This window comes from Opisthocomus hoazin, chromosome 1 (genome assembly GCF_030867145.1).
Source record: "Opisthocomus hoazin isolate bOpiHoa1 chromosome 1, bOpiHoa1.hap1, whole genome shotgun sequence".
In the NCBI taxonomy this organism is placed as follows: domain Eukaryota; kingdom Metazoa; phylum Chordata; class Aves; order Opisthocomiformes; family Opisthocomidae; genus Opisthocomus; species Opisthocomus hoazin.
In genome coordinates this window covers 137,175,255-137,199,801 of record NC_134414.1, presented here as the reverse complement: position 1 = coordinate 137,199,801, position 24,547 = coordinate 137,175,255, and the positions used below count along the sequence as shown (strand labels likewise).

At 41.6% G+C, this 24,547-nt stretch overlaps 2 protein-coding genes across 3 annotated transcripts in view; both read left to right on the top strand.

Moving 5' to 3' along the window:
* The first annotated feature begins 530 nt into the window (after positions 1 to 530).
* Positions 531 to 15,985, top strand: METTL16 (methyltransferase 16, RNA N6-adenosine). Of its 2 annotated transcripts, XM_075437473.1 has the most exons (10): positions 531 to 696; positions 876 to 1,075; positions 3,404 to 3,544; positions 7,013 to 7,128; positions 7,882 to 8,024; positions 11,547 to 11,616; positions 13,423 to 13,512; positions 14,422 to 14,595; positions 14,689 to 15,313; positions 15,674 to 15,985. In XM_075437473.1, exons 1-9 carry the CDS (start codon positions 569 to 571, stop codon positions 15,289 to 15,291), a joined length of 1,665 nt encoding a protein of 554 aa, XP_075293588.1. In that variant the 5' UTR covers positions 531 to 568; the 3' UTR covers positions 15,292 to 15,313; positions 15,674 to 15,985. The 2 variants fall into 2 exon arrangements, with proteins under 2 accessions (XP_075293588.1, XP_075293578.1); XM_075437463.1 differs by having other exon boundaries at positions 14,689 to 15,985.
* A 969-nt stretch (positions 15,986 to 16,954) lies between these two features.
* Positions 16,955 to 24,547, top strand: part of POLQ (DNA polymerase theta) — a 54,375-nt gene continuing 46,782 nt past the window's right edge. The window contains exons 1-4 of the mRNA XM_075437452.1: positions 16,955 to 17,165; positions 19,752 to 19,931; positions 21,046 to 21,176; positions 22,602 to 22,758. Coding sequence (XP_075293567.1) covers positions 16,955 to 17,165; positions 19,752 to 19,931; positions 21,046 to 21,176; positions 22,602 to 22,758 — 679 coding nt within the window. The remainder of the gene's footprint in view (positions 17,166 to 19,751; positions 19,932 to 21,045; positions 21,177 to 22,601; positions 22,759 to 24,547) is intronic.

Genomic DNA, 24,547 nt, shown 5'->3' with positions numbered 1-24,547 from the left:
CAAATAAACCAGTACAAAGCTTATTGGAATACACCCTCTCTTTCTTCCCTGACTACGTTCGCCAAGCACGGCAGCACGGTAGCGATCAGCAGTACATGCTCTAGATGTGGAACTGCGCTTACAGTGGCCAAATTCTCAGAAACCTCCAGGTAGGATTTCTAAGCTTTATTTTTTTTGTTTATTTTTAATTCCCCCAGTATCAGCCCGCGTAGCCCCTCATTTCAGACCCCGCTGCTCTGAAGCTCCCCGTGCAGGCACGCCGCAAGCAGCGGGCCGCAAGCAGCAGGCCCCAGGCCGCGGCCCGGCCGCCGGTGGCGGTCGCTGAGCGTCTGAGGCCGAGGCGACCGCGGCCCCGTGTAACACGTCCGGACGACAACACCCGTCGGTCGCTTCTCTCTCCGACCTCACGGCGGCGCCCGACTCCCCCCGCCCCCCGCCGCGCCTTGGTACGCCCCAAGCGGCCGCGCTGCGCGCCGGGAGCTGGGCGGGCAGCTCGCTCGCTCGGTCGGGGAAGGCCGCTGACTCCCCCCCCCCCCCCCGCGCGGCCGGCTGTTCCGCCACCCCCGCCATGGCCCTCAACAAGTCCATGCACGCGCGGAACCGCTACAAGGACAAACCGCCCGACTTCGCCTACCTGGCCGCCAAGTACCCCGAGTTCCGGCAGCACGTGCAGACCACCCTCACCGGCAGGGTGAGGTACGGCCCCGCGGCGGACGGGGGCGGGAGGGCGGGGGGGGTAGGCCAGGCCAGGCCGCGCCCGGGGGCCGTGGAGCGGCTCCCGACGCCTCCCGAGCGCCGTGTGTGTGTCCTCCCGCCCCCGGGCCGGGACGAGCGAGGGGCCGCTGGCGGCCGTAACCGCTGCTTGTGCCTTTCAGCCTGAATTTCAAGGACCCCGAGGCGGTGAGAGCCCTGACCTGTACCCTCCTGAAGGAGGATTTTGGGCTTACGATCGACATCCCCGTGGAAAGGCTGATTCCCACCGTTCCCCTGAGGCTGAACTACATCCACTGGGTGGAGGATCTCATCGGTCACCAGGACGCGGACAAGCAAGTGCTTCGGCGAGGCATTGACATAGGTACCTGGACAAACGAAACGCTTGGTTCGTTACTGGCTGCCAGCGAAACGAGCCGATGAAATTTGTTACGGCATCCGTAGAGAAACGTGAGGTTTGGGAAACAAAAAGACCCTGAACTCTTCTCGCCGTGGTGAAATGGGCAGTCTGACTCCGCTGGTGTTTTGTTTATCTTCTTGGTGGGTAGGATTTCTCTGTGCGGACACAAGAACGGCCACAGCAGGCAATTCTTTGGCTTTTCGTGGCCTTGAACTCTCTTGAGTATAGCTTTGTGTGGTATACAAAAATTATGCTGCTAGTAACGCAAGGAAAAACGTTATTCTAAAGGAATTTAAATAAAAATTGTTGGCATTTCTTCTTTTCTAACTATTGCATTATGTGGTATTTAGCAATCAATTTTGCTTTTGGGCGTCTGCACAAGAGAGTTTGTGAGTTGCATAGCAATATTTTCTAGTGTTCCTTTTAATAAAATTTCTGTGGTTTTGGGTATATTTGACAAGTAAATGGTCTGTCTTTTTCAAACTTTGATTTTTTTCTTTTTTGTTTTTTTTTTAGTTCAGCTATTTTCATGGGCTACATTGTGAAAGACGCTTAATTAGAAATGGAGGCAAATACTCGCAGAGCTGTCTTTTGGTTGTAGATGGTTAAAAAGTATTTTGTTTTCAACAACATACAGGAAATCCTTAAACTGGACTAAGCATCCACAGATGGATGATACCATCCAGTGCACAAGTCTAGGGGCATTGCAGCTTGCTCAGTTTCACTTCCCGGATTATTGGATGATATCTGGACAATGTCTGGATTAAGCAGTAGATTAAACAGTTATTCAGTAGAGGTGTGAATTTCTAGGATATACTCTGCTGCATGTAATTTGGTTTTCATTAGAATTAAAAAAAGGGCAAGCTCTGTAGGAGCAAGAAATTACATTCCACATACAGATAATATAATTGGCATTCAGATTCCAAATTTTTCTGGGTTCTGTATGAATTATTTAAAAATTAGCTGCGACGGTACATTTGAATTTAGTTCGCACCTTTTATTTTTGTCAATAGAATATTCCTTTACTATTTTGAAGGCTTGTCTTTGAAGATTGTTTGGTGCTGAGGTAAATTCATAATGAAATTAAGAGAAGCTGGAATTTATTTTCTAACTTGTGTTTTAAGGCTTGACATTAAAATTTTAAAGTTGCTAACTTCTGAGCTTGGGTTCAGTAATCTGATTTACTGTGCCAGTTCTTACATTACTGTTTTCCTGGTGTTTGCCATCATGTTTTTTGTTTTAAATGGAATTTCTGATATCTGAAATTTACTGATTTGCATTTTTAGCTGGATTTGTGATGGATGCAAGGTTTATATCATCAGGTCGTATGTGCACAGCTGCTTTCCTTTCATAACTTTCAAACTTGTTAACCAGCTTCTACGCATTTTATACTACGTTGCATTTTTGAAAACAACTTCTATGAACTTCATCAGGGTAGGTGTCTAGGTAGAAAAGAGAGATCCTTTAAGTCCACCAAATACTGCAGAATCTTCAGTTTGAGTTTGCAGTGAGCTTTGATGTTGCAGCTCTGGGAAAGCAGTAAGTCATTCAAGAGGGACATTACAGGAGTGCTGGACATAACTGCATCCTCTAGCATACTGACAGATGTTGTGTATGTTTCGATAAGTCGGTGTAACAGTAGACTCCATATATCTCTGAACTCAAGTTTTGTGGTGGTGAAACATCTTTCACTTTTCTTGCATCCATTCTCTTTAATCCTAAATTTCACTGTCCTTGGTAATTTGGCCACCTAGATATGCCATAATTATGAGAAGGAATTATTTTGTGCTAGCCTATATTTTTCTTTGTTACCAAGCTTTTATCTCTCTGGCTGTCTTTTTAGATATCTTAATTGGCACCGCTGTTTCTTTGATTGTTTTGGGCATTAGGGAAAGACAGTCTGATACAACAGAAATGGTTTGGGTTTTTTTTCTGTAGTTGTTGTATACATTGAAGTAAATTATTTGTGGTAGAAAATAGAAAAATGCAGAAGAAAAATATATTTGTGATAGTTTTTTTTTTTTTAGTAAAACAAGAATACGTTTGGTTTTGACTATATAAGTTAGTCACTGTCATATAGAAAGAAAAATATCTTTATTAAAAGTGCATATTTGACAAAGCTCTATTTCAAGTTAAGAAAATAAAGTTCACTAAAGAACTGAGTAGTGGATGATCAGTTATCAACATTCTCTTGACTGTTGTTGTTGTTGTAAAAAGTACATAGTGAACAGCCATACTGCATATAACACCAGAGGCTTTTTCTGCCTTTCTCATGGCTTTTCACTTCTGCAGGGACAGGGGCATCTTGCATATACCCACTACTTGGAGCAACTTTGAATGGCTGGTATTTTCTTGCAACAGAAGTGGATGATATGTGCTTCAATTATGCCAAGAAGAATGTGGAATGGAATAACTTGTCTGATCTTATAAAAGGTATGTAAAAAGGTATTCAGTAGGGTACAAATGTTGTCACATATTTTTGCTGTGTTCACTGGCAGATCAGAATCCATATACCTGCCAAATTCATGCTCAGTTGTTTTTAGTAAAGCAGAATGTTTACTAAGGTCTGTATATGCTTAAGCTAGGAAGCCACAGCTTGTCTAGAATGGGATGTGCGTATAGAGAACTACTCATCCTTAGAAAACGCGAGAGTTAAGCTTCACCCTGGGGTGTTTTCTTCTCTCCATGATTTTTGTCTGTTACTGAAGTATTTCTTAGGGTTCGTGCTGTTCCTGCTTCTAGGAGACCTGGAGTGCTCCCCTCGGTTGATTTGCATGACACTGCCACATATACATGTCTTGTACGGAGAGAGTCCTCTGTCCTCATTTCTGATTGAGGTCCTGACAGTGCCTGTGGTAGTAGCAGTATGCCAGACTTGGTCTGTGGATGACCCTGGGAAAATTTCTGTGGGAGCTCAGTACACTAACAGACAGGTCCATTATTCAGCACTGAAATAAAAACTTTACTTCTGCTGTATTTGGAAGTATCCTTTTTACCAAAATGCTGTCCTCCTTGTCAGTGTTGAAGATGCAGAACTTGATGTGGAGAACAATGATGGTTTTCTGTTACTGCTGCCATCGTAGGATTTTTAGTGGTGTGGTGAAGTTTCACTAGACTGGAAAAAGCTCTGGCAAAGGAAAATGTCTCACGTGAAGCCGTAGTGTTAAAGGTGATAAGCTGGAGTAAATGACTGATTGCTGGTGGGCAGAGCCCCAGGCAAGGGAGTACCACTGGTGGTACCAGTAGCTAGACACTGCCTGGGAATGATCCACCCTGGCCCCTGGCAGTTTTTAACTCCTGGGCCTGAATTGTTCAGCTAGAGCTGAGTATACTACTGTAGCTAGTAACTTGTTTAGCATTTTAGAGTCAGATTAGAAATCTTTCTGTACCTCTGGTGGTTTTTTTTTTTTTTTTTGTTTTGTTTTAAAATCCAAACCCCACAATTTTTCTTCTGTTGTAAGAGTCTGTCTGGAAATTTTTGCCAGAATTGGAGGTCATGCTGGAATATAGACTTTGTTCTTCTAACTTCAATCAAAAAAATAATTCAGTGATAGTAAAAACAGCAGTAATGTGGTGATGACTTACTAATTGCATCATAGCTTCTTTTTTCCTAGAGGGAAAAACAGTAATGTGTGTTGGTTGAAAGTGAAATACTACTTGCAGTCCAAAGGGAATCTCTCCTGTATGTGCAAAACAGAAACTGATAAGGCTGGAGATTGATTGCAAATGCTAAAAAAAGATTCCATGGTGTTCTGAGTTGTGTATCTATTGTACTGGAAAGGGATGATGGCCACAATTCGTCTGCTGCTATTTGGAAAAAAAAAAAATCAGTACACTGTATGTAATGGTGGATTAAGATATTTTCAGCAATTTAGATTCTGGAAGTTTTCAGACTACTTGCAAGGTAATTTAGGTTTGCTCTGCGACATGATTATTACATTGCATGCTTCCTGTTTGTTGTATTTGCTTTCTTATTTCCAAATAAGATCACATACTGTCAATTAAAGATACGTTAATTAAGTTAGGTGGAATGTGGCATTCTTTGATGTCATCTTCTAAGTAACTTTGCAGTAATTTTAGAAAGTATGTACAATAGACCATGTGTTACTGCTCATATATTAATATGATCTTTGTGCAGAGTTCTGCTCACTTTAGCCGTTTGCTTTCTCTTCTGTAAAAACTAATTCTGTGGTTTTTTTCTTTTTTTTTTTCTTTCTTTCTTTTTTTTTCACTCCTCCGTAGAATTGAAAAGGGTATCTCTAACAAGAAAGGCAGTGAAATGTTCAGAACTGTGGGCTGGGTATTTCAAAGCATGTATATAAGTAAATGTCTCCTCTGTGTGCAACAGCACCTGCTGTGTTACACCTCCGTGCCAAAAGTATGCACTGCACAGCTTCTGGAGACATTTAGTGATGTCTTGGAAGACTGGAACTTGAAAGAAAACCATCAGTCCAAGTGATGTAATACCTGGCTGAAGTACTTTTGGCTTTGACCGAGATGTGTAATTGTAACTAGTAATTTGTATTTAGTAATTTGTAATTATAATTGCGAATTTTATTAGTTTACCATTTTCTAGTGTTATAAGGGAAGCAGGAGAACAGATACCTACAGAGAGAAGAAAGTGTCACACTTCAATGTCAACAATTTTAAACCTGAACAAATATATAATATAAGGAGAAATGCTAAGTGTTTAATTTATGAATTTAAGATGATAAACCAGGGAACAATGCATTAATATATTTTAGAGATGAACTATCATTCTGTTCTCATAGGATTTAAAATTTGTTTCTCTTGATGATGTATTTCTGTACTCTGAAATGCTTGTGACTTAAAGAACTGCAGCTTTAAAGTTAGTGGGTGTTCTAGGTGTTATTCTATCTATATATAAGCTGAACTTTGGTAATTGCCTGCTACCATAATAATTTTATATTCTTAGGATGATGATAAACTGTAGTAGTAAATGTGAAGAAGAGGAATGTGTTCTGCCTCCATTCTTAAGATCTTTGTGTATTATCCGTGAGTTGCAGGACTAGTAAAGTCTGCAAGAAGTCCTGCTTGTAATAAGCTTTGTACATGTGTTAACTGGACTTAGTCCATATTTAATTTCCTGGTCCTTGGGCTGGAATTCCTGTGGTCTTTAGAAGATGTGTGACAAGACTTGACCACAGTTTTCAAGGGAATAAGATAGCCTTTGGGTAAAGACAGTGGAGATCTATGTGGGATGTTTGCCTTTGTCCTTGTGATGGGTAATAATAAGTTGGTGGAACCTAGTAGGCGGAAGGTTTGTCTAGGAAGGAACTCTGGTCTTTTTCTTTCGTTGTGGTTGTTCTAAATCATGTAAGACTACATTTCCTGTGCAGGATGCACATTCTGTTTTATTATAAGATCAGATGTAAAGCTAATCTTTGTGCTGTGCAACTTCAGTGAAGATAGCTTTATCTTAGTCTTTCTTAGCTTGACACTCTAGAAAGACCAACCAGTAGATTTTATTGAGTACCATTCTAGAATTCTGTATCTTAAAGAAAGTTATTTAGACCGGGATTTCGTTATCTCTGCGGAGCCTGTGGGCTAATTAACTGACACTTCTGTTGATTTTTGGAAGGTCTTAAAGTGTGCTTGTAGTTGCATCAGAGAACTCAGTGTAACTCAAGAAGTTCCTATTGTTTTAAATGGTTTCATGTAATTCTACCACTGTGTGTAAACATATAAGCTGTTTGTATGCTAATCCTTAACTTGAAGTGGTTATTTGCATGCTGATACTTGTTACTTTTTTTTACAGGAAGTATTTTTTAGAAAGTACAGTTTTTATACGATGTATTGTTTCAAGAAACACTTATGTTTAAGTAGCATGCTAGATAAAAGATGAAGTTCCTTACTGAACAAATTCTTGTTTTCTATTAGTGGTTAAGGTACCACAGAAGACTCTTCTAATGGATGCGCTGAAAGAAGAATCTGAGATCGTTTATGATTTCTGCATGTGTAACCCCCCATTTTTTGCCAACCAATTGGAAGCGAAGGTAAGTTAACAAACTAAATGTTGGCTCCACTCAGTGAGTGGGAGGGTAGCAACAATTTAACCTTTTCCCTTGGGGAAGGTTGAGTGGAAAATCCCAAGTCATTATGAAATAGCCTGTAAGTCTTCTCCCTCTCCACCCCCTGCCCCAAAGGAGTTTTGAGAAACTTAACTGTTACCCTTTCTAAAGTGGAGGATGACCTGTGGATTTTTTTCACAAATTCTTATGGTCTTAGAGAATTAGTTTGGAAAATAGACAGCTAGTAAATCTGAAATCAAGTGCCCGTTGCATAGAGAGGAATTAGTTTCTGGCATCGGGCCTGTCTGTGGTTTTCGTTTCCTTAGTGATTTAGGCAATATCGTACAGCTCAGAACAGTTCTTGGAATACTCACTGAATATAGTCAGAAACTTAACTCCATAATATAGGGCAATAGAAAAAAAAATTGTGTTGAAATTAAACACTATAGATGGTAATTGTGTAGATGCATGTAACCAGCATGTCTTGCATATATTGGAATCACGTATTTCATATTAGCAGGATACTGATGTGTGTGACAAGTAACTTATCTAGGTTTGGGACTGTAGGGATTTCACTCAGTTATGCTTATTTTGAGTGTATCTTTGTCTATTATCCGTGGTTCTGATGGGGGGAGTTGGTGACACTTGCTACCCACTAAAGATTGAGGCAGGAAGCAGTGTACAGAGCAGCCTAACATTTCATAAAGTGTTCATTTCAAAATGTTCTTTTTTATCGAGGGAGTAAATTCTCGAAATCCACGGCGTCCTCCTCCCAGTTCTGTAAATACAGGAGGGATCACAGAAATCATGGCTGAGGGGGGAGAACTAGAATTTGTCAAAAGAATTATTCATGATAGTCTACAACTTAAAAAGAGGTTACGGTAAGTGCTTTGTTCCCGTTAAAAAAAACAACCACCCACCTTTTATCTGCTTCTTTGTCAGAAATCATGTGAAAATGGTATTTTAAGTAAGGAATGTAGCTGTGGTCCAGTGGTGTCTTTTTTTGTTTGTTTAATGATACATACACATCAGTAATTAGTCTCAGTCTGTGTAAAATTGGTTGTTACTGGACATCAAACAATTACAGCTTGTCAGTGGAGGTATTTAAAGGCAGAAAGCAAAAAAAGCCTGTACAAGTGACACTTGTAGCCTAGCGCTAAATTAACACACGTACCTGCTGAAGATGGCCAAAGATGATTAAGGGCTTCCGGGATGGGGGAGGATTTGTGACATTGCCTAATTATCTGTTCATTACCTAAAAGTTTCTGTCTTTTCTTGGTTCAATTTTGGTAATTTGCAGCTTTGCCTGCTAAAGGGCATTTTTGTACTGAATGCTGTCTTGGTTGAGCTTAAGCTGCAATAAAAACCATACTGAGATCTTCTTTTGAACAAGGTAAAGAGATGGCACATCTTCAGTTTTCTGGCTGTCAGACTTTCGCTGCCCCAGTGCTGTACATTATTCCGCTAGCTCTTCTGGAAGACTTTTTTTTTTATATCCTTCTAAAATACAGCTGCCAAAATTTTATGTGTGTGTTACCACAGCTTCATCAGCGTCCTAAGCAAGGGAAATAGCCTGACTTTTGCACATTCAAGAAGTGTTTTGCTTTTGTTCTGTTTAGACCTTTCTAGGCAGAGTATTGCGTTAGAACCTCATCTTCATCTGTCTAATACCAAACATTTTCTTTAGAATGTTTGTTTTCTAGTAATGGGACTGAAAAAATGAAGAATCTGTTGAGGTTTTGGAAAAAACATGACAAAACGAAACTGCATTTGGTTCTGTTAGAACTGCTTCTATCTTGTAGTGCTCTGAAGAGAAGAAAGGTTGAGGTTTGCAGAGGTTGCAGTTTTGCAAACCTTGCAATGTGGTGTGGTTTTGTTTTTTTTTTTAATGTCTTTCCTTTTTCTGTCGCTTACCAAATCTTATAAAATATATAAAGGAGATAGAGAGTATGCCAGAGTGATAAAACAGAGGTTTTGGTGTTCAGAAGGGCTTACAAGCCAGAAGAATGAAACTTCTGAGACTTCTTAGCAATCTTGTTTGTGCCACTGGAAAATGACTGGTGTTCCTGTCCAAGTTGGTAGGTAGAATGTTATTTTAGGCTGCTTGATGTAGGCAAGCTTTTAGCTGTGTATGCTCTTATTTGTGTCTAAAATGTAGTGATTTTTCAAAACTAAATGTAAGCTGAAACAGTTGTTTTGAATTTAATCAGTGATGCAATGGATGAGGGGAGGCAAGTCAGAGAGGAAGTGATGGTATATATGTATGTATGTATGTGTTTTTTTCTGTTATGTAGTGCTTTTGTTCCATCAGTGTAGTTCTCCACATGAGCATGCGGTGTACTGGGTAAAATACTATGATCTGGAAAGCACATGTATGCAGTTGAGGATTTAATTGGTTCTGTAAGGTAGGGGCAGGGAATGCATCTGTGATGACTTCTGGAAATGCAGTAGCAATGTGATTTCTGGTTCCACATGGTGTGTGTAGATCCAGGGGAAACTTGCTACTGATAAGTGGCTGTTTGATGACCTTGAAAGGAGTGGCAAATGTAGTAGAGAACTGACTGATGCTACTCTCAAGGCAAGAAGTCTTTGCCTTGAAAAGGTGATGGGGAATTATGAGGAATGCATCACTCCTGTATTGCTCCTCTTGGCAGCACCACTACTCTAGGAAAGAGGAGGGTATCTCTTGATCTGATAAATTGATAGCGTAAGGCATAGAACATACCCATGTGCTAACTGTGTATCATATTTAGGAAAAATAAGCTCTGTGTGTTTGGGGGGTGGGAATGCTTCAGTTCACATTTTTGAACAAACTGCCTTGGAGAATCTGTTACAGAAAGAACAATTTACTTAAAATACTGTTTCCGATTTTGTTAGAGATAAGGGTTGGCAACTCTGCCAAAGGGCGTGAGTAATGAACTGTTAGTAGACAGAGACTCCCTTGGGCCAGGAGATGATCTGGGCTTATTTATCCCCATCCCCACTTCAGCTAGGAGTCATAGGTTCAGTGCTTTATGATTCTGGGAAAGATGTGTGGTTTAGTTTGGCTAGAAATTTTGGAGTTTAAGTATTGCTGCACTAAATTCTGCATATTGCATTATGCAGGAAGTAAATTTAAATAATTGTCGCTTAATACCACTGGGTTTTTTTTCTTTTTTAGTTTACAGTGTATTTTATTTGTATTATGTCAGCAATTTAAAGTGCTTGCCTTCAATTTAGATGCATAGTCTTGGGGAAACTGTCCATTGATAACTGGGAACTCCAATTTTTGTACTTCAATATGTTATATTTACGAATAACCTTTTTGAATCCAGTCATCAAAAAAGTATGGAAGGGGGGCGTGTAGAGCTCAACTGGTAATTTAGATGAAGAACAGAGGTGTCGTGTTTGGAGATACTGAAGTTGTGGAGCTGCATGGATGGATAAGTTCCGCCAGAAGTGGGAAAGTATATTTCTTTCCTCTTTTTTTCCTCTGTTGGTTTCCGCATGAAATATGGGTTAGGTGATGGCAACCTGGGTAACGAGTTACAGATGAGCAGAAGCGGTAGTCAGTAGGTCTGGTTCTGAGGCACAAATGCTTATCGATAGTTGAATATTCTTTTTTATTCTGATTCATTCTCCAAAGAAAGTGGAGAAATTAAAAAAATTCTTCTAAGGGGGAACATCTACATAACTAAAGTCACTCTTTGAAACAGGATTCTTGGTTGTTTAGGCACTCTTTCACAGAATCACTGAATGGTCGGGGTTGGAAGGGACCTCAGGGGATCATCTGGTCCAACCCCGCTGCCGAAGCAGGGTCACCTACAGCAGGCTGCACAGGACCTTGTCCAGGCGGGTCTTGAATATGTCCAGAGAAGGAGAATCCACAGCCCCTCTGGGCAGCCTGTTCAGTGCTCTGTCACCCTCAGAGTACAGAAGTTCTTCCTCACGTTCAGCTGGAACTTCCTCTGCTTCAGTTTGTGCCCGTTGCCCCTTGTCCTGTCGCTGGGCACCACTGAAAAGAGTCTGGCCCCATCCTCTTGACACCTACTCTTAAGACACTTGTAAGCATTTGTAAGATCCCCTTTCAGTCTTCTCTTTTTCAGGCTGAACAAGCCCAGCTCCCTCAGTCTTTCCTTGTAGGAGAGATGCTCCAGTCCTCTAATACCTTTCAGTAACAGACTTTATGTATTTCCTAAAAACTCAAAAAGATTCCACTGTCCAGTCAGTCTTTGGGCTTTCTGTTCCGATTCATGTTGTACTATGTCCTGGTCTGTGTTTAAGAGTGTGATTAGTTTGTTGTTGTTTTGTTTTTAAATCTCCTATTGTTCTTGCAAGTTTCTGATCCAAGTGATTCTTTCTGGTAGTTGCCATTTTCAGTTGATCTGTATTTGTAAAATGCTTTATTAATGTGTTGTTTGCAGATGGTACAGTTGCATGTTGGGGAAGAAATGCAGTTTAGCGCCATTGAAAGAGGAACTGCGAATCCAGGGGGTGAGTTTGTGTATAGTCCATGTATATCCTGTTCTATACAATATAGACTATGTTCCGATGCACGTGGGTAATTATTACTGAATTATTTGACTGATTTTTTGTTTACAAGAAGAAACTGCAGTTCCTTGTTAGGGAAGCATTCAAAGTAGTTGAGATTTAATTATTGTAGATTCAAAGCTGATAGTAAGTAGCACATATCGTCTCCAGATTTTTGTCTTTATCATGTGTTGAAGCATGTCTTCATCCATTCTAGAACATACAGGGTTTCTGCTTTAGAATAGTCTTAACAGTACTCTTTTTTTTTTCTTTTTTTTTTTTTTTTTTTACAAAAGTCTAGCTTTCTGTCCTGTTAGCTTACATGAAATCTAGCAATTTGGTTGATAAAAGAAATTGTAAGATTATTTAAATGGCAGTGGTATTTTGTTTGTGTTCAGTTCTGGCACCAAGTAAAATTGAACCTTGTGCTACTACTCTCATGCAAGAAGGCTGTGCAAAGGACTTTTTTATGGCTTTCTGGAGGAAGCATATTCTTCTCTAATTTCCATACAAAGATTGTGAGATCTGTCCTTGTATATGGTGGAGAAGTGAAGGAAAGAAAAGGCGTAGTGAAATCACTTCCCAGAAAGGTGAACTACAAGCCACAGGGAGTTCTTAAGCTCAATGCCAAAAGCAGATGCTGAGTTCGGCACCATATTTCAACTATCTGGCTTTATTCCCTAACCCTGAACTGTTGCACCTCAGTTTTAGTAAAGTTGAGAGAAATTCTTGTGAACCTTGCATAGAAAAGCTGAGTTTTTCTTTTGATTACCGGTTTCATTTTGCTCAGGTTTGTAATCTTTGTTGTCATAGAGGCGGGAATATGTTCACTGCAACCAAGCACACAGACTGTGTTGTGGTGTAGATTAGGATGCAGCATCAGTGTTCCAAAAACTCCACTCATTGTTCAAATCATGTTGACATTTGCTGTATTTATTGGAAATTGTGGTAGATTTAGGCATCCAAAGGCAGGAAATGTTCTAGGATGGAGACACCTTTTCCTCTCCCTTTTTGAAGGCATTTCTCAAAAGTAAGGGGTTTTTTTAAGTTTTCCCCCCCCCCCCCCCCCGTGCAGTCCTGGGTCTTATGTTCTAGAACTGATAATTCAGAGTGAGATGGGATGGTTGATATTTATCTTTGCTAGTATTTAGCACATTCTCTGTACCATACATAAATGCCTTACAGCATCCATGTGTGGAAAGGCTAGTTAACACTAGCATTGGATCTGAGTTTTATGTTTAAAGGCAGTGTAAGTTCAGATGATTTTTGGGGGGCAAAAGTAGAGAAGAGTTTCTGGGCACATTTCTGCTATCTGCAGACAGGTTAGTGGCTTGGCTTCCCTGCCCTTCGTGGCCTTTGTTCTATGTTCCTTTGCTGCAGCAATGGGTTCAGTATTCAAATGCGGGACAGGAGCAGGTTCTGAACAAGGAGAAATTATGTGCTTTGTGTAGAATCGTAATGCAGATATGTGCTGTAGGTGTGCTGGATCACTGCACAAGAAGGGTCACGTTGTGTGTTGCTGAACTTCAAGCTCTGAAAAAGCGTAGATGTGGCAGGGCAGAGATGGGAAATCCTGGACAGGGGTAACAGGTTTGGCACTGACCAGCTTCAGATGGCACTGACATCCATGAGCCATGTTGGAAAGTATCTCCATTTCTGTCATGAGAAAATAACTCTATGCTAACTTTGTTATTTTTATAAGTTTGAAAATGCATGCAGTGAAACAATATTGTTTATTAACGTGAAGTTTTATATGGCTTCTTTGCATAGGTTCCTAAAGTTACTCATACTGAATTCTGTCAAGGACGCACCATGAGATGGGCACTGGCATGGAGTTTCTATGATGATGTACAAGTACCTGTAAGTAGCTTAATTCTGGTTTGCTTGTGATTTGTCTGTGCATCTTATTTGAGGAAGGGCCTAATGAGCTGTAACTGCTGTGAAACAAACTGTTCTCCTTCAGACTGGAACAAGGGATGCGCTGGGCTGTATGGACAGTGGGATTTCTGAACCGGCTGCCAGTCTGTTAGCAGTTGTTACATGTGATTCATGAATGACCTATGTTTAGGGAGGAGAAAAGAAGCCTATGTAGGAGCTTCCTGTGGGTTTCAATTAAAGTAAAGGTCACTTGTAACATACTTCAAATAGCAATTTGGTGGTATTAAAAATATGCTAAGTTTGAGGCTAGATTTGAATGTTAAGCTTCCCTCTGAGAACCTGGTTTTAATTTACCGTATAGATTCTGTTACTAAATAGATACGAACATGTCTAGCTCAGACTTGGCTACATGAATGTAAGTGGAGCTTGTTCACCTTAAATAATGTGAGCTGGTTGTTTTTTTGGATCCTAATGTACACATACTTGAAAATAGGTATAGACAATAACCAACCTTACAGAGGATGTAAGTAAACCTTTAGAGAACTTGGATCAAAATGTGGGTATTAGCACTTGACACCTGTTGCCAAGAGCAGCTGCATTTTCTCAGCTCACAGAGAGCTAACAGTTTGAAGGAGCCAGTGAAGCTTTTTGCTTAATGTCTGAAGGTAAACTCCCTCTGTCCGTCAGGCTAGCATAAAGTGCGTGATTCTGTTAGCTGTTTTTAGTCTAAAACTCTTTGGAGTGAAGTGAAACACAGGCCATATCAATGACTGTTTAGTGGCTTACACTATAGTCTTAATCCACATGTCTTCTGAGTACAAAAGTCATCCCGCTAATACTGCATAGCTTTGTGATTTTTTTTTTTTTTTTTTTTTTACTTTCTTCTTCTAGTCACCTCCCTCTAAAAGAAGAAAATTAGAAAAACCCCGCAAACCAATTACATTTATGGTCTTGGCTTCTACAGTCAAAGAGTTATCCATCAAAGCTGCAGCTATGGGCTGGGATGCTGTAGAAGCTATTGCTGTGGTTAGAGCCTGGGTAGAGAAGGTTCTCACTGATCTGAAGGTACAGTATAAAGTATTATATGTCAAAACAACATCCTACTTGAAAGCATAACTGTGAGAGGATAGTGTGAAGTTCTGCTGTTTTCTGCAATAGGTTCAGCATAAGCGTGTTCCCTGTGGAAAAGATGAAGTTAGCCTGTTTGTGACTGCCATTGAAAACTCCTGGATTCATCTGAGGAGAAGGAAACGAGAGAGAGTAAGGCAATTACGAGAACTTCCTCGGGCTACTGAAGATGTCCTGCAAGCAATGGAAGACGAAAAAAACAGCCAGAAGAGTGTGAGCAGCAATTTGGACTGTGAAAACCCCAAGACTGAAGACTCTGAAACACAGTTTATGGCACCTGATGAGGATGTCCACTTGACCGCCGGTGACAAGCTAACGGAAGAGTCTGCTGCCAAAGAAGAACACAGTGAGCACGTGAAGGAGGAAGAGACAGAAGCAGAGCAGGCAGAAGGTTCCAGTAATGCAAAGGAGGAACCTTGCCCTGCAGAGGAAGCTGGTGATCTGACAGTTGAAAAAGAACAAAGTCCCAAAGAAACTAGTAGATGTTTTCTCTTTAAGTGCTTAATGAATGTGAAGAAAGAAGGAAATGATGTATTAGTAGAGATGCACTGGGTTGAAGGAGAGAACAGAGACTTGATGAACCAGCTGTGCACATACTTACGGAACCAAATTCTTCGACTGGTTGCTAGTTAGCCCTTTTTCCTACTTTTGTAAAGTAAGTCAATCCTCAAATTTTGTAAGCTATTTTTAATGGATTTTCCATTAGCAAAGCCTGCTTTTTTCCCCTTAAAAAAAAAAAGAGTATAATGGAGATTAAAGTCCCCTTTAATATTTTAAATAGCTTTTGCAAAGCTGCAAGGAGTACATGAAGTATACTTCGTTGGACATGAAGTGATGGGGAAGTAATAGATTTTGTGCTGCAGTTGTAAAACTGCATGTTAAAGTGAAACATGGCTATGCTGTGGCTGTTTCAAATATCAACAGTGCTTGTTCTGGTCTTTTTTCTGGTGTAATAGAATTATATATTGTTACTAAGTAGAAATCTACTGAAATACTTTTTTCAATATTTTTTCAGTACTAATGCAGGAAATTGTTATTCTGCTGTGGGAATTGTATTCTGCAGCGAGGAGTCTTCAACTAAGGATTTTAGTATGCCTCTCTTCCCTTCAGTGCATTTAACCTTTGGTCTACAGAGTAGCAAGGTGGATACATCCTTTAAGTGTCAATTCATTAAAATAAATGCTTTAGAAAAAATTCGTGTTGTACTTTGCTGGTCCTTGGTCTTTGAAACACAGAAGACCCTACTATTAGTATCTGGTTTTGTAAACTTTGCTTCAGCTACAAGATAAACTCTTTGCTCTGCTTGGTTTAAGGGGGATTTAACTGTGTTGATTGTTCCATTAGACCATTCCTTACGCTGATGGAAATATAATTGTCTGAAATGACAGCAGTATTCTTAATGGATTTTGCTTCCATTTAATCTTAAGAGATTGCTTTAAGGACAAGAGTGAGAGCACACGCTTATCTTCGTGGGCCAGAAATTCCTTGTGCAGGACAAAGAGGAGTGCAGAAGCCTTGGGCTGTTGCGAAGGAAGACAACCGGAAAGGCGGCTGTTGCTTCCACGCCTGACTCCCTAGTCCTTCTGACCACCAGGTGTTTTCCCGGTGTTTCTGGGCCAGTGAGAAGAGAGGTTGAGGGCCATGGGCCTTGGGTGCCTTGGAGGGGGAACGTGCTGGAGACGAGGAGTGCTGGCGCTGCTTGACATGAAGTCAGCCTCACAGGCTGTGATCCTTTTCTCTGCAGAGATCTGCAGAACGTGGAAAGAAAGTGTTTCTGAGAGTGAGAGTGCGTGTGTGTGACCCAAAGTAAAAGCTGCCCTCCTGATGGACGGAAGGACACGCTGCGTATGTTCATGCTGCTGGAACCACTTTGAATGTTCACCCACAGCTGTCAACATTTCTGGAAAGATGAGTGTATTTTCTTCAGCTGAAATTAAAAGCAGCCTGGAAAAGCCTTGGCTTTCCCCCTCTGCTGTTAACCGTGGGTACCGTGCTGCTTAGTGCTTCTCCTGCAGGCGGTGGGCAAAGGCTTGCCCTGAGCGGGTGCCTCAGAATTCTCCCGGAACTGCCTCTGATATTCACGTCGCTGGGGGGAGGTGAAAGTATTCCCGCTCTTCTGGACTCTGAAGAGATTATTTTGGCGAGCTGAGCCATTCATACCAGCGGGCGAGGCTGCTTGTCCTCGGCGCTATTCCCCGCCTGTCCCTTCAGTTCCCTGGCGGCGGGGAGGCCCGGCCCGCGCCCCTTCCCGGCGGGCAGCGCGTCCTCCGCCCCGCGGGGCGGTGCTGGGGTTTGAATGGCGCGGCGGGAAGATGGCGGCGCCGTTCCTAACGGGGTCGCCTCGGCAGTGGGGGTCCGCGGCGGCTCGGGCGGCCCGGCCGCCTCCCGTCGGGCGGGGAAGGCTGCCCCGCTTGGCCCCGCCGCTCCCTGCCGGGCTGTGCTGAGCCCCCCGCCCGGCCTCGACCTCTCCCTGCGCAGCAGCGGGAGCTCCGGCACCGGCTCGGCAGGTACGAGCGCGGCCCTGCCCTCTGCTCCCTTCCTTTCCCTTCCCTTCCCTTCCCTCGGTCCCGCCGCGCAGCGCTGCTGGGCGAGGGGGAGCGGGGCTGCCCCGTTCGGCCTGCGGGCCGCGGGGCCGTGAGGCAACATGGCGGCGGGGCGGCGGGCCCGGGGCGGTGCTGGGAGGGGTCGGGGACCCTCGGAGCCCCTCCCGGCACGGGGTGCGGGGCCTTGGCCCCGGGGGCGCCTCGCCCGCGCGTTTCCCCGCTGAGGGCGGTGGCTGCAGCTGAGGTACGTGCTTGTGTTAACCGGGGTGGGAGCGCACAGACACGGATGGAAGGGTCTCCCTGCCCTGGTCTGTTCGGCTGAGGGAGGCGAGAAAATGTACGCCCCGTGCACGCTGCTGGGGTCGGGCTGGTTTCGTTGTGTGTCGTTTAACAGTGGGCCTTATTCTCGACTTGGCCTCTAGGTGCTACCATAGTACAGCTGTCGGTATCGTCTGTATTCTCTGGTGTAGGAGGTGAGGTGTACCTGTGTTATTAAGTTAATTAAAGAATTCAGTAAGCTGATAAAATGTGTTGTATCTAGAGGCATCACTTTCAGTGGTCCTCGTTGGTGCCCCGATGCCTGCAAATGTGGAGAAGTGCAATAGTTTTTTTATATGACATCTTGCTGATATAGACAAATGTTATATAAACCTTTCATGTTATATAAACATCTTGTGGCAAGATGTCATATAAAGTCCTGCTGTCAGCCAGGACCACTTAAAGCCAGCCAGGACCACTTAAAGCGGTGCTTCTAGATGCAGTACATTTTACCAGCTTACTGTACTCTTAAATCAAGAGAGAGATGAAGATGTGTGCAGCATCACGATATATACAACCCCCGAAATAAAGATACTTCTGTAACATCTTGTAACTTTATCTCTTCTGCAATTTTTTGTAACTCTTTAAAACATTTACATGTCAGCCTCTTCTCTAGTCATGTTGCCTCTTCTCCCTGATGTGATGATGTTCTGCAAGATACGTTTTTGTCAGCTCCTGCAAATGGAGCTGAGCAAGGCAATGTACGTATTTCCGCAGGACAGCTCCTCAAAGACAATTCAGTAAGCAGCACTCCTGCATCCAGCTGGCCCCACATTCTGAAGGGTTTTCTTTCAGAGAAATCTAATGCCCAGTGGTTTTAACCAATGATGTGTATCTTCCTCATTTTGCCTATTTCATAGTGTTTTTCTAGTAGTAAAAAAGAGGTTAGTATAGTGGTAAACTTCTGTACGTAGATCTTTAAGAACGCCTAAGGCACAAATTTTCACTCATATTCAGTGCTAATCTACACATATTCTTCAAACAGCAGAATCACGTAATCCTTTACTGATTCTGTCTTATACATGTAGTTCTTTGGTTTTAATATTAGGCAAGAAGCTTGAGATCCCATCATGTAGGGTTTTTTCCTTTCCTTTGTATGATTCCGAATCCTAATTCTGCCGTATTAGGCACGTTTTAGGGTAGACAAGTCTGGTCTCTAAATTCCCTTTGGGAAGCTTGTTCTGCTTCGTGGCATACGCCTGTTCTCTCTTGATAGTGCTCAACTTCTTGTTTAGTATTTGTGTAATACTTTGACTATACAAAGCAAAACTCAACTTTCAGAGTTAAGCTATATCAGCTTTTTTGTATATTTGTGCGGGAGAGAATGATCATGCACCAGTGACAATGAGGTTGGGGTTAACCTCAAGAAGGCAGTTGAAATTTTTAGTGTGTTGGGAGTAAAAATACTGACTGCTAGTATGCATGCTAGTATTTCTGATCTAGCCTGCCCTTACACTGTCAACAATGGTGGGAAATTTCTTAGAATTTTTTGAATATGCCAGTAGAAGAATGGGTACGGTAGAGTCAGTACACACAATTTTCTTAATGATTTGGAAAAAGAGAGGAGGAGAGGAGGGAGGAGGCAATATCTGTAGCCAGCACAAAATTAGTTAGGGTTGTAAAGACAAAAAATAAGCAGCAAGGAACTTAATTAAGCTAGAGGTACTGGCAGTGTGATAAAGATACTAACCAGTGTTGATAAACTGAAGTAACACACATTGTGCAGAGTAGCTTGCTTGGTTTATGTTGTTTTTTTTAATGCATACATGAAGCAAGAAAAAAGACCAGGCAGTTCAGTAATCTGTGAGGATTACTGAAGTCTCTGTAGCAGTAATTTAAAAAGGAAACAGTATGGTTAAGGAAGAGATGGCAAATACATTGTAATGCTGTTACATTAATCAGTGCTGAAACCCTCTGTTTGAGTATGTATTTGGTAATGACTGCTCTGTCTCAAAAGCAAATATCAGAGTGAGAATTTGGTGAAGAAATCGTTTGAATGTTGAAAATCTTATAGGAGGAAAAATTGAAAAAATGATGTCAGGAGATAAGAAGAATGGTGAAACATCCATAGGAAATACTGAAAAATACTGGGAAGATAGTTTCTCGTTACCTTTTCTCATAATACAGGAGCTTGTAGAGAAGTTTGACCTTTAGGTATATAACCTAAGTCACCTCAGATTCAAGGATGATTCTTGACTTTGTTAAAAAATTTTTAATTTTCTCCTCCCAAAGGCTGTCAGCGGGTAAATGTTCCTGAAGACCAAGCAGACAAGTTGCTCCTTGCAAGCTGGGGTCTTCCCAAAGCAGTTCTGGAGAAATACCACACTCTGGGAGTAGTACAGATGTTTGAATGGCAAGCAGAATGCCTAATGCTCGGACACGTTCTGGAAGGGAAGAACCTAGTTTACTCAGGTATGCAAACATCTGACAAAACCAGCTCCCCCTCCTGCCCCTTGACTTCCCCAGGGCCATTTACAAGAGCACGTTGGTGCTCAAGGGTTCTGATCTGGCAGATAAAAAGGTCAAGATCCGCTTTTTTCTGGAGAAACCCTATTAAGATCTGTCCCATTGCTGTACCTCAGACCTGGCTTGATGGTCTCCTTTCCAGAGAGACATTTTTCCCCCATTTTCTCTGGTAATGTTCCTTTAGAAACTGAGAATTAGGAGTCAGTTAATGATGACTCTCTCTTTTTTATTACAGACCATGTCAGCCAGGAACTGAATGATAACAGCAATGTCAGATAGAAATACTTTTGAAAATATTATTTGCTGTCTAATTTTTTCAGTCCTTTTATCGTTTCTCATCACCTAGTGTATGGGGAGGGAGGGGAGCGCAGAAGGAGAAGTAGGATTGGTGGACTAGAAATCTATGGGAAATGACAACTTGGGTGTCTACTCTTCATGGGAAGAAGGTCGCAGAGCAGCACTGGGAGGATGAAGAACTTAGAAGAGGGGCAGGTAATTTTCTTAGGCTTGGATTTCAATTTTATTTACTTGATTCCAGAAGACTTTGGGCCTAATTGCTGGGTAATGGCTGTCTCCTGGTTTGTGGCATCTCCTCTACAGTTTTCTGTGGACGATAGATGGCCAACAGCAATGCTCGCCAAGCAGGAGGAGGGGTTAATGTATTTATGGGCTAGGTCAGTAAGGTGGTGGCTGAGATCTCCTGTCCAACCAAGAGACTGCAGTGAGTATTTTTGTTTGGTTGGGTTTTTTTCCTCTTGCTTATCTCTGAGCTGCTGTTGCTTCTGGATCAGAGAGAGAACACAGGCCTTGGTAGCATGATGGAAGGGGCTAGAAAAGAAATACATTGCAGTCTTCTTGACCCTTTATGGGGTTAACTGCAAATCTGTTTGTGGCTGTGGGAGAGGGGTATCGGTTGAAGAGTCCTGCCCAGTAGTTCTCCAGTGACTGCTTTCTATGCTAGCTTTATGATGCTTGTTCCTTGGATTTTTTTTTTCTTTTTAACTTCAAAAATTAATTTCAAAAAACTCAACTTTTTTTTTTTTTTTTTTTTTTCCCCCAGCTCCTACCAGTGCTGGAAAGACTCTTGTTGCAGAATTGCTTATTTTGAAACGAGTCCTGGAGACTCGTAAGAAAGCTCTGCTCATCCTTCCCTTTGTCTCTGTGGCCAAAGAGAAAAAATGTTATCTGCAGGTAAGTAGCATTCAAGCAGGATAAATTTATGGGTTGTAGTTTTTGGGTCATGTTTTTTAAACAGTTAGAAGTTTTTCCATGGATTTGAGGGGGGAAAAAAATATCCAGAGTTGTATCAGAAATAATTTGTAGATAATTTAAAATTTGCCCTTATTCTAAGTTGGAGATAGCAAAATGAAAGTTTTAGCCAAAAAGGGAAACTTGGAAATATTTTAAGGAGTTGATTAAAACATTTTATTTCAGCTTTGACTTTTAAAGCATTGTTACGTGCATTTATTCACAGATTTTTATAATATATAAGCTTTAAAGGAATTTTCTAACCAGAGATTGTGTCTGAAAAAACTACAAAGGGAAGATGTCAACATTATCTGAAAGTATAAAAGGATATTTTAGCTTTCATTGGGGTGTTCCACCAGAATTTTGTGCCTCTGATTTCACTTTGACTTAGCTAAAAATTTGTTCAGACAGAATGTGGTTATGTCTTGGCTTCCTCACCCCAGATATTTAAAAACAAAATTACAATGGGAACAGTCTTTAAAGCAAAAATATTTTTTTTCTCCAACAACTTTCATATCAGACATTGTTTCCATTAGCTAATATGTCAAAGTATGAACAATTAGTAAAAACAAATACAAAACCAGCAGTCATTTTTGTTGTAGTTTCTGACATTTAAGACATTTTGCGTGTTAAGAAACGGAGATGGTAGCTTAACCTTACAAATTGCTAAGAAATGCTACAAACAGTGCAAAAGCTACTTTGTAGTGATTGATATTGGAGACATGCTTTTGCTTTAATCTTGTAAAGCTGGAGGATTATCAGTGCTGTGTTCCACTACTCCTGGCCTAAGGTTTGGCCGTAGCTGCACATACTTGAAATCACAAGGTGTCCTGCCTCTCTGGTTCGAACATTTGTACGTTTTGTTAATGCAGTGCGTAATGTGCCAGAGCTTTGGCACTGCAGTAATAAGCCATGGAAGAAAAGAAGTTGTTGTTTCTTGACTTTCAGTGGGAGATGTGACATCTTTGTGTTTGGGGTCCCACGTCTGGCTTTTGCCCATGATTTCTCAGGATCAAGGCTGCTTTGTACATCATCCACTGCTATTATAAACTGCTGCGCTGTGTGTTCTCTAACCTTTTCAATAGTAAATATTTTTATACAAAACAGTGGTCCCCATCTCTTACTCAGTTATGTACACTTTATCCTGCAATGTGCACTGTGTGGCTTCTGCTTTGGAAATGAAAAATGACAGCAGAAAAAAAAAAGTAGCAGCAACTAGCTGAGCTGTGTCTTTAATCTGATTAGTTGGCATTAAAAGTACCAGAAAATTGTGGCTGTAGGATGCAGGCTTTTATGTGATTACAGCAGGCTTTGGTCAAAATTCAGAGTTATAACCTTGGCATGACGTTCTGTATCCTTGGAATACAGGCCCTGTTTCGGGAGGTGGACGTGAGAGTTGAAGGCTATGTGGGAAGCATGTCTCCTGCTGGACCTTTCTCTGCCCTGGATGTTGCTGTCTGCACCATTGAGAAAGCCAACGGTCTAATCAACAGACTAATAGAAGAAAACAAAATGGACTCACTGGGTAAAATGCTAAGGCTTGACCCCTTACGGGGCTGAGTTTCATTACATACTCTGAGTACGTGTGAAATCGTGGGATACTTTGTATTTGCTCAGTGCTGTATGTGACGGACACACCATACGGGAAAACTGAGCGATTTTTCTTCCTCCGGAGCACCTCTGATTTGGATTTAGGAAGGTAGTCAGGACTATTCTATGTAGCTCAGTGACTGTGGTGAGTAGATTTTAGTTTGTCTGATGTAGATGAGAATCGATGGACAGTGTTCAGCTGCAATAAGCAGTGATTCCCATAGCTAGAAAATGTCTTCTAATTAATGAAATTGAGTTAAAGGTCTGGGATATGTTTGAGTCCAAGAACATATGTATGTTAGTTTGTTTTGGACAGAGATTGTGGCATCTGTGGTTTATCTTCACTTAGCTCAGGGAAGAGGAGGAGTTGTGTTTGGTGCTCATCTGGGTCCAGAGAAGTGGAATGAATGCACAGAGCTTCTCTGCGTAGCCGTGGTGACTAGGATCGCTGTGACATCCACTTCTTTCTTGTAGTTCACTCAAAAGCTGTCTGTCCTTGTAATGCAGAATTCTGGCCCTGACGGCTACCAGACAATGGTAGTATTCATTTAGTGTTTGGAAGGAGACATAAAACCTGAAGAAGCCCTATGTTTCCAGCGTGCACTCGGAGAGTGACATGTTTTCCTAGCCCAGTCAGAAGTTTGTTCTTCTCTGTGTTTGCTTGCTCAGTAAAGCTATACCCAGTTATATTTTATACAGTAATCCCTCCCATCTTCATTCTGGGCTGTAACATAGCTGGTTGATTGTTTAAGAATATAAAAACTGGAAATCTAGATGAGTATCAAACTGCTCTGAGACCTCCACCTATGAAACAGCTGTTCCATGTGCATCTGGTGTGATAATATTCTGCAGCATACCAGAAGAGCTTTTTAAACATGAGAGAATAAGGGAAATAAAGGGAATAAGGGAAATAAAACCTTGCAGTTTTTTCCAGAGTGTGAGAGCAGGAGATAACACATTCACATCTGGTTCTACAGGGGCTGGATCGCCGTGAATGCTTTAGGTTGCCAGAGGCCTCAAAGATAACTGGGCGACTGTGGTTGTGCAGCATTTTAAGCTCATTCGAGTTGAGGCTTCTGCAGTCCAGCCCGGTTCTTGAATGTATATCTTCATCCCTTCCCTTGCAAGAGGACTGGTGAACATGCAGTTAGTTATTTCAGTAGGGGGCTACTTAGTTTAGGGGGTTTTTGTTTGCTTTAAATAGGGTTAGTTTGATCCTAGGTCACCACACCGTACAAGCTGTACTACCAGCATAAGGCAGAGAGTGGGGTCACAATGTCTGTATTCATGTTGGATTGGGTGCCTTGGAAGCATACTTGGTGTACTAAGATGTATTGTTTAATTATATCATCTTTCTGAAGCTAGAGATATGCCAAATCCCTTTGGTTGGTACCTCCATTCCATCCCTACATTTTGTTGTGCTAAGATGAATGCACCTGAGAAGAAACATACAAGTATAACCAGACAAGTGATTACAAGATTTGAGTTTGAATGTGCGTCCTCAACACCAATACCTCTTTAAAGCATGATGTTTTCCTTTCACCATTTGAAAACACCTCTGCCGTAATCCTCTGTTTGCCTTGTGCCCCAATATGACCATATAACTGAAATAAGGGTAAAAATGTCTTCTTTTTCTTTATATGCTTATTTGAAATAAACTCAAATTTAATTTGAAAATTTTAAAAAATCATCTTTAAACTAAGAAATTGACAAGTTTTCTATTT

Excerpts from the sequence above, each read along its gene's own strand:
- METTL16 (XM_075437473.1), top strand. The coding sequence starts at position 569 with ATGGCCCTCAACAAGTCCATGCACGCGCGGAACCGCTACAAGGACAAA. Across the intron at positions 7,129-7,881 it reads CCAACCAATTGGAAGCGAAG|GGAGTAAATTCTCGAAATCC; the intron begins GTAAGTTAACAA and ends TTTTTTATCGAG. Across the intron at positions 11,617-13,422 it reads AGGAACTGCGAATCCAGGGG|GTTCCTAAAGTTACTCATAC; the intron begins GTGAGTTTGTGT and ends TTCTTTGCATAG.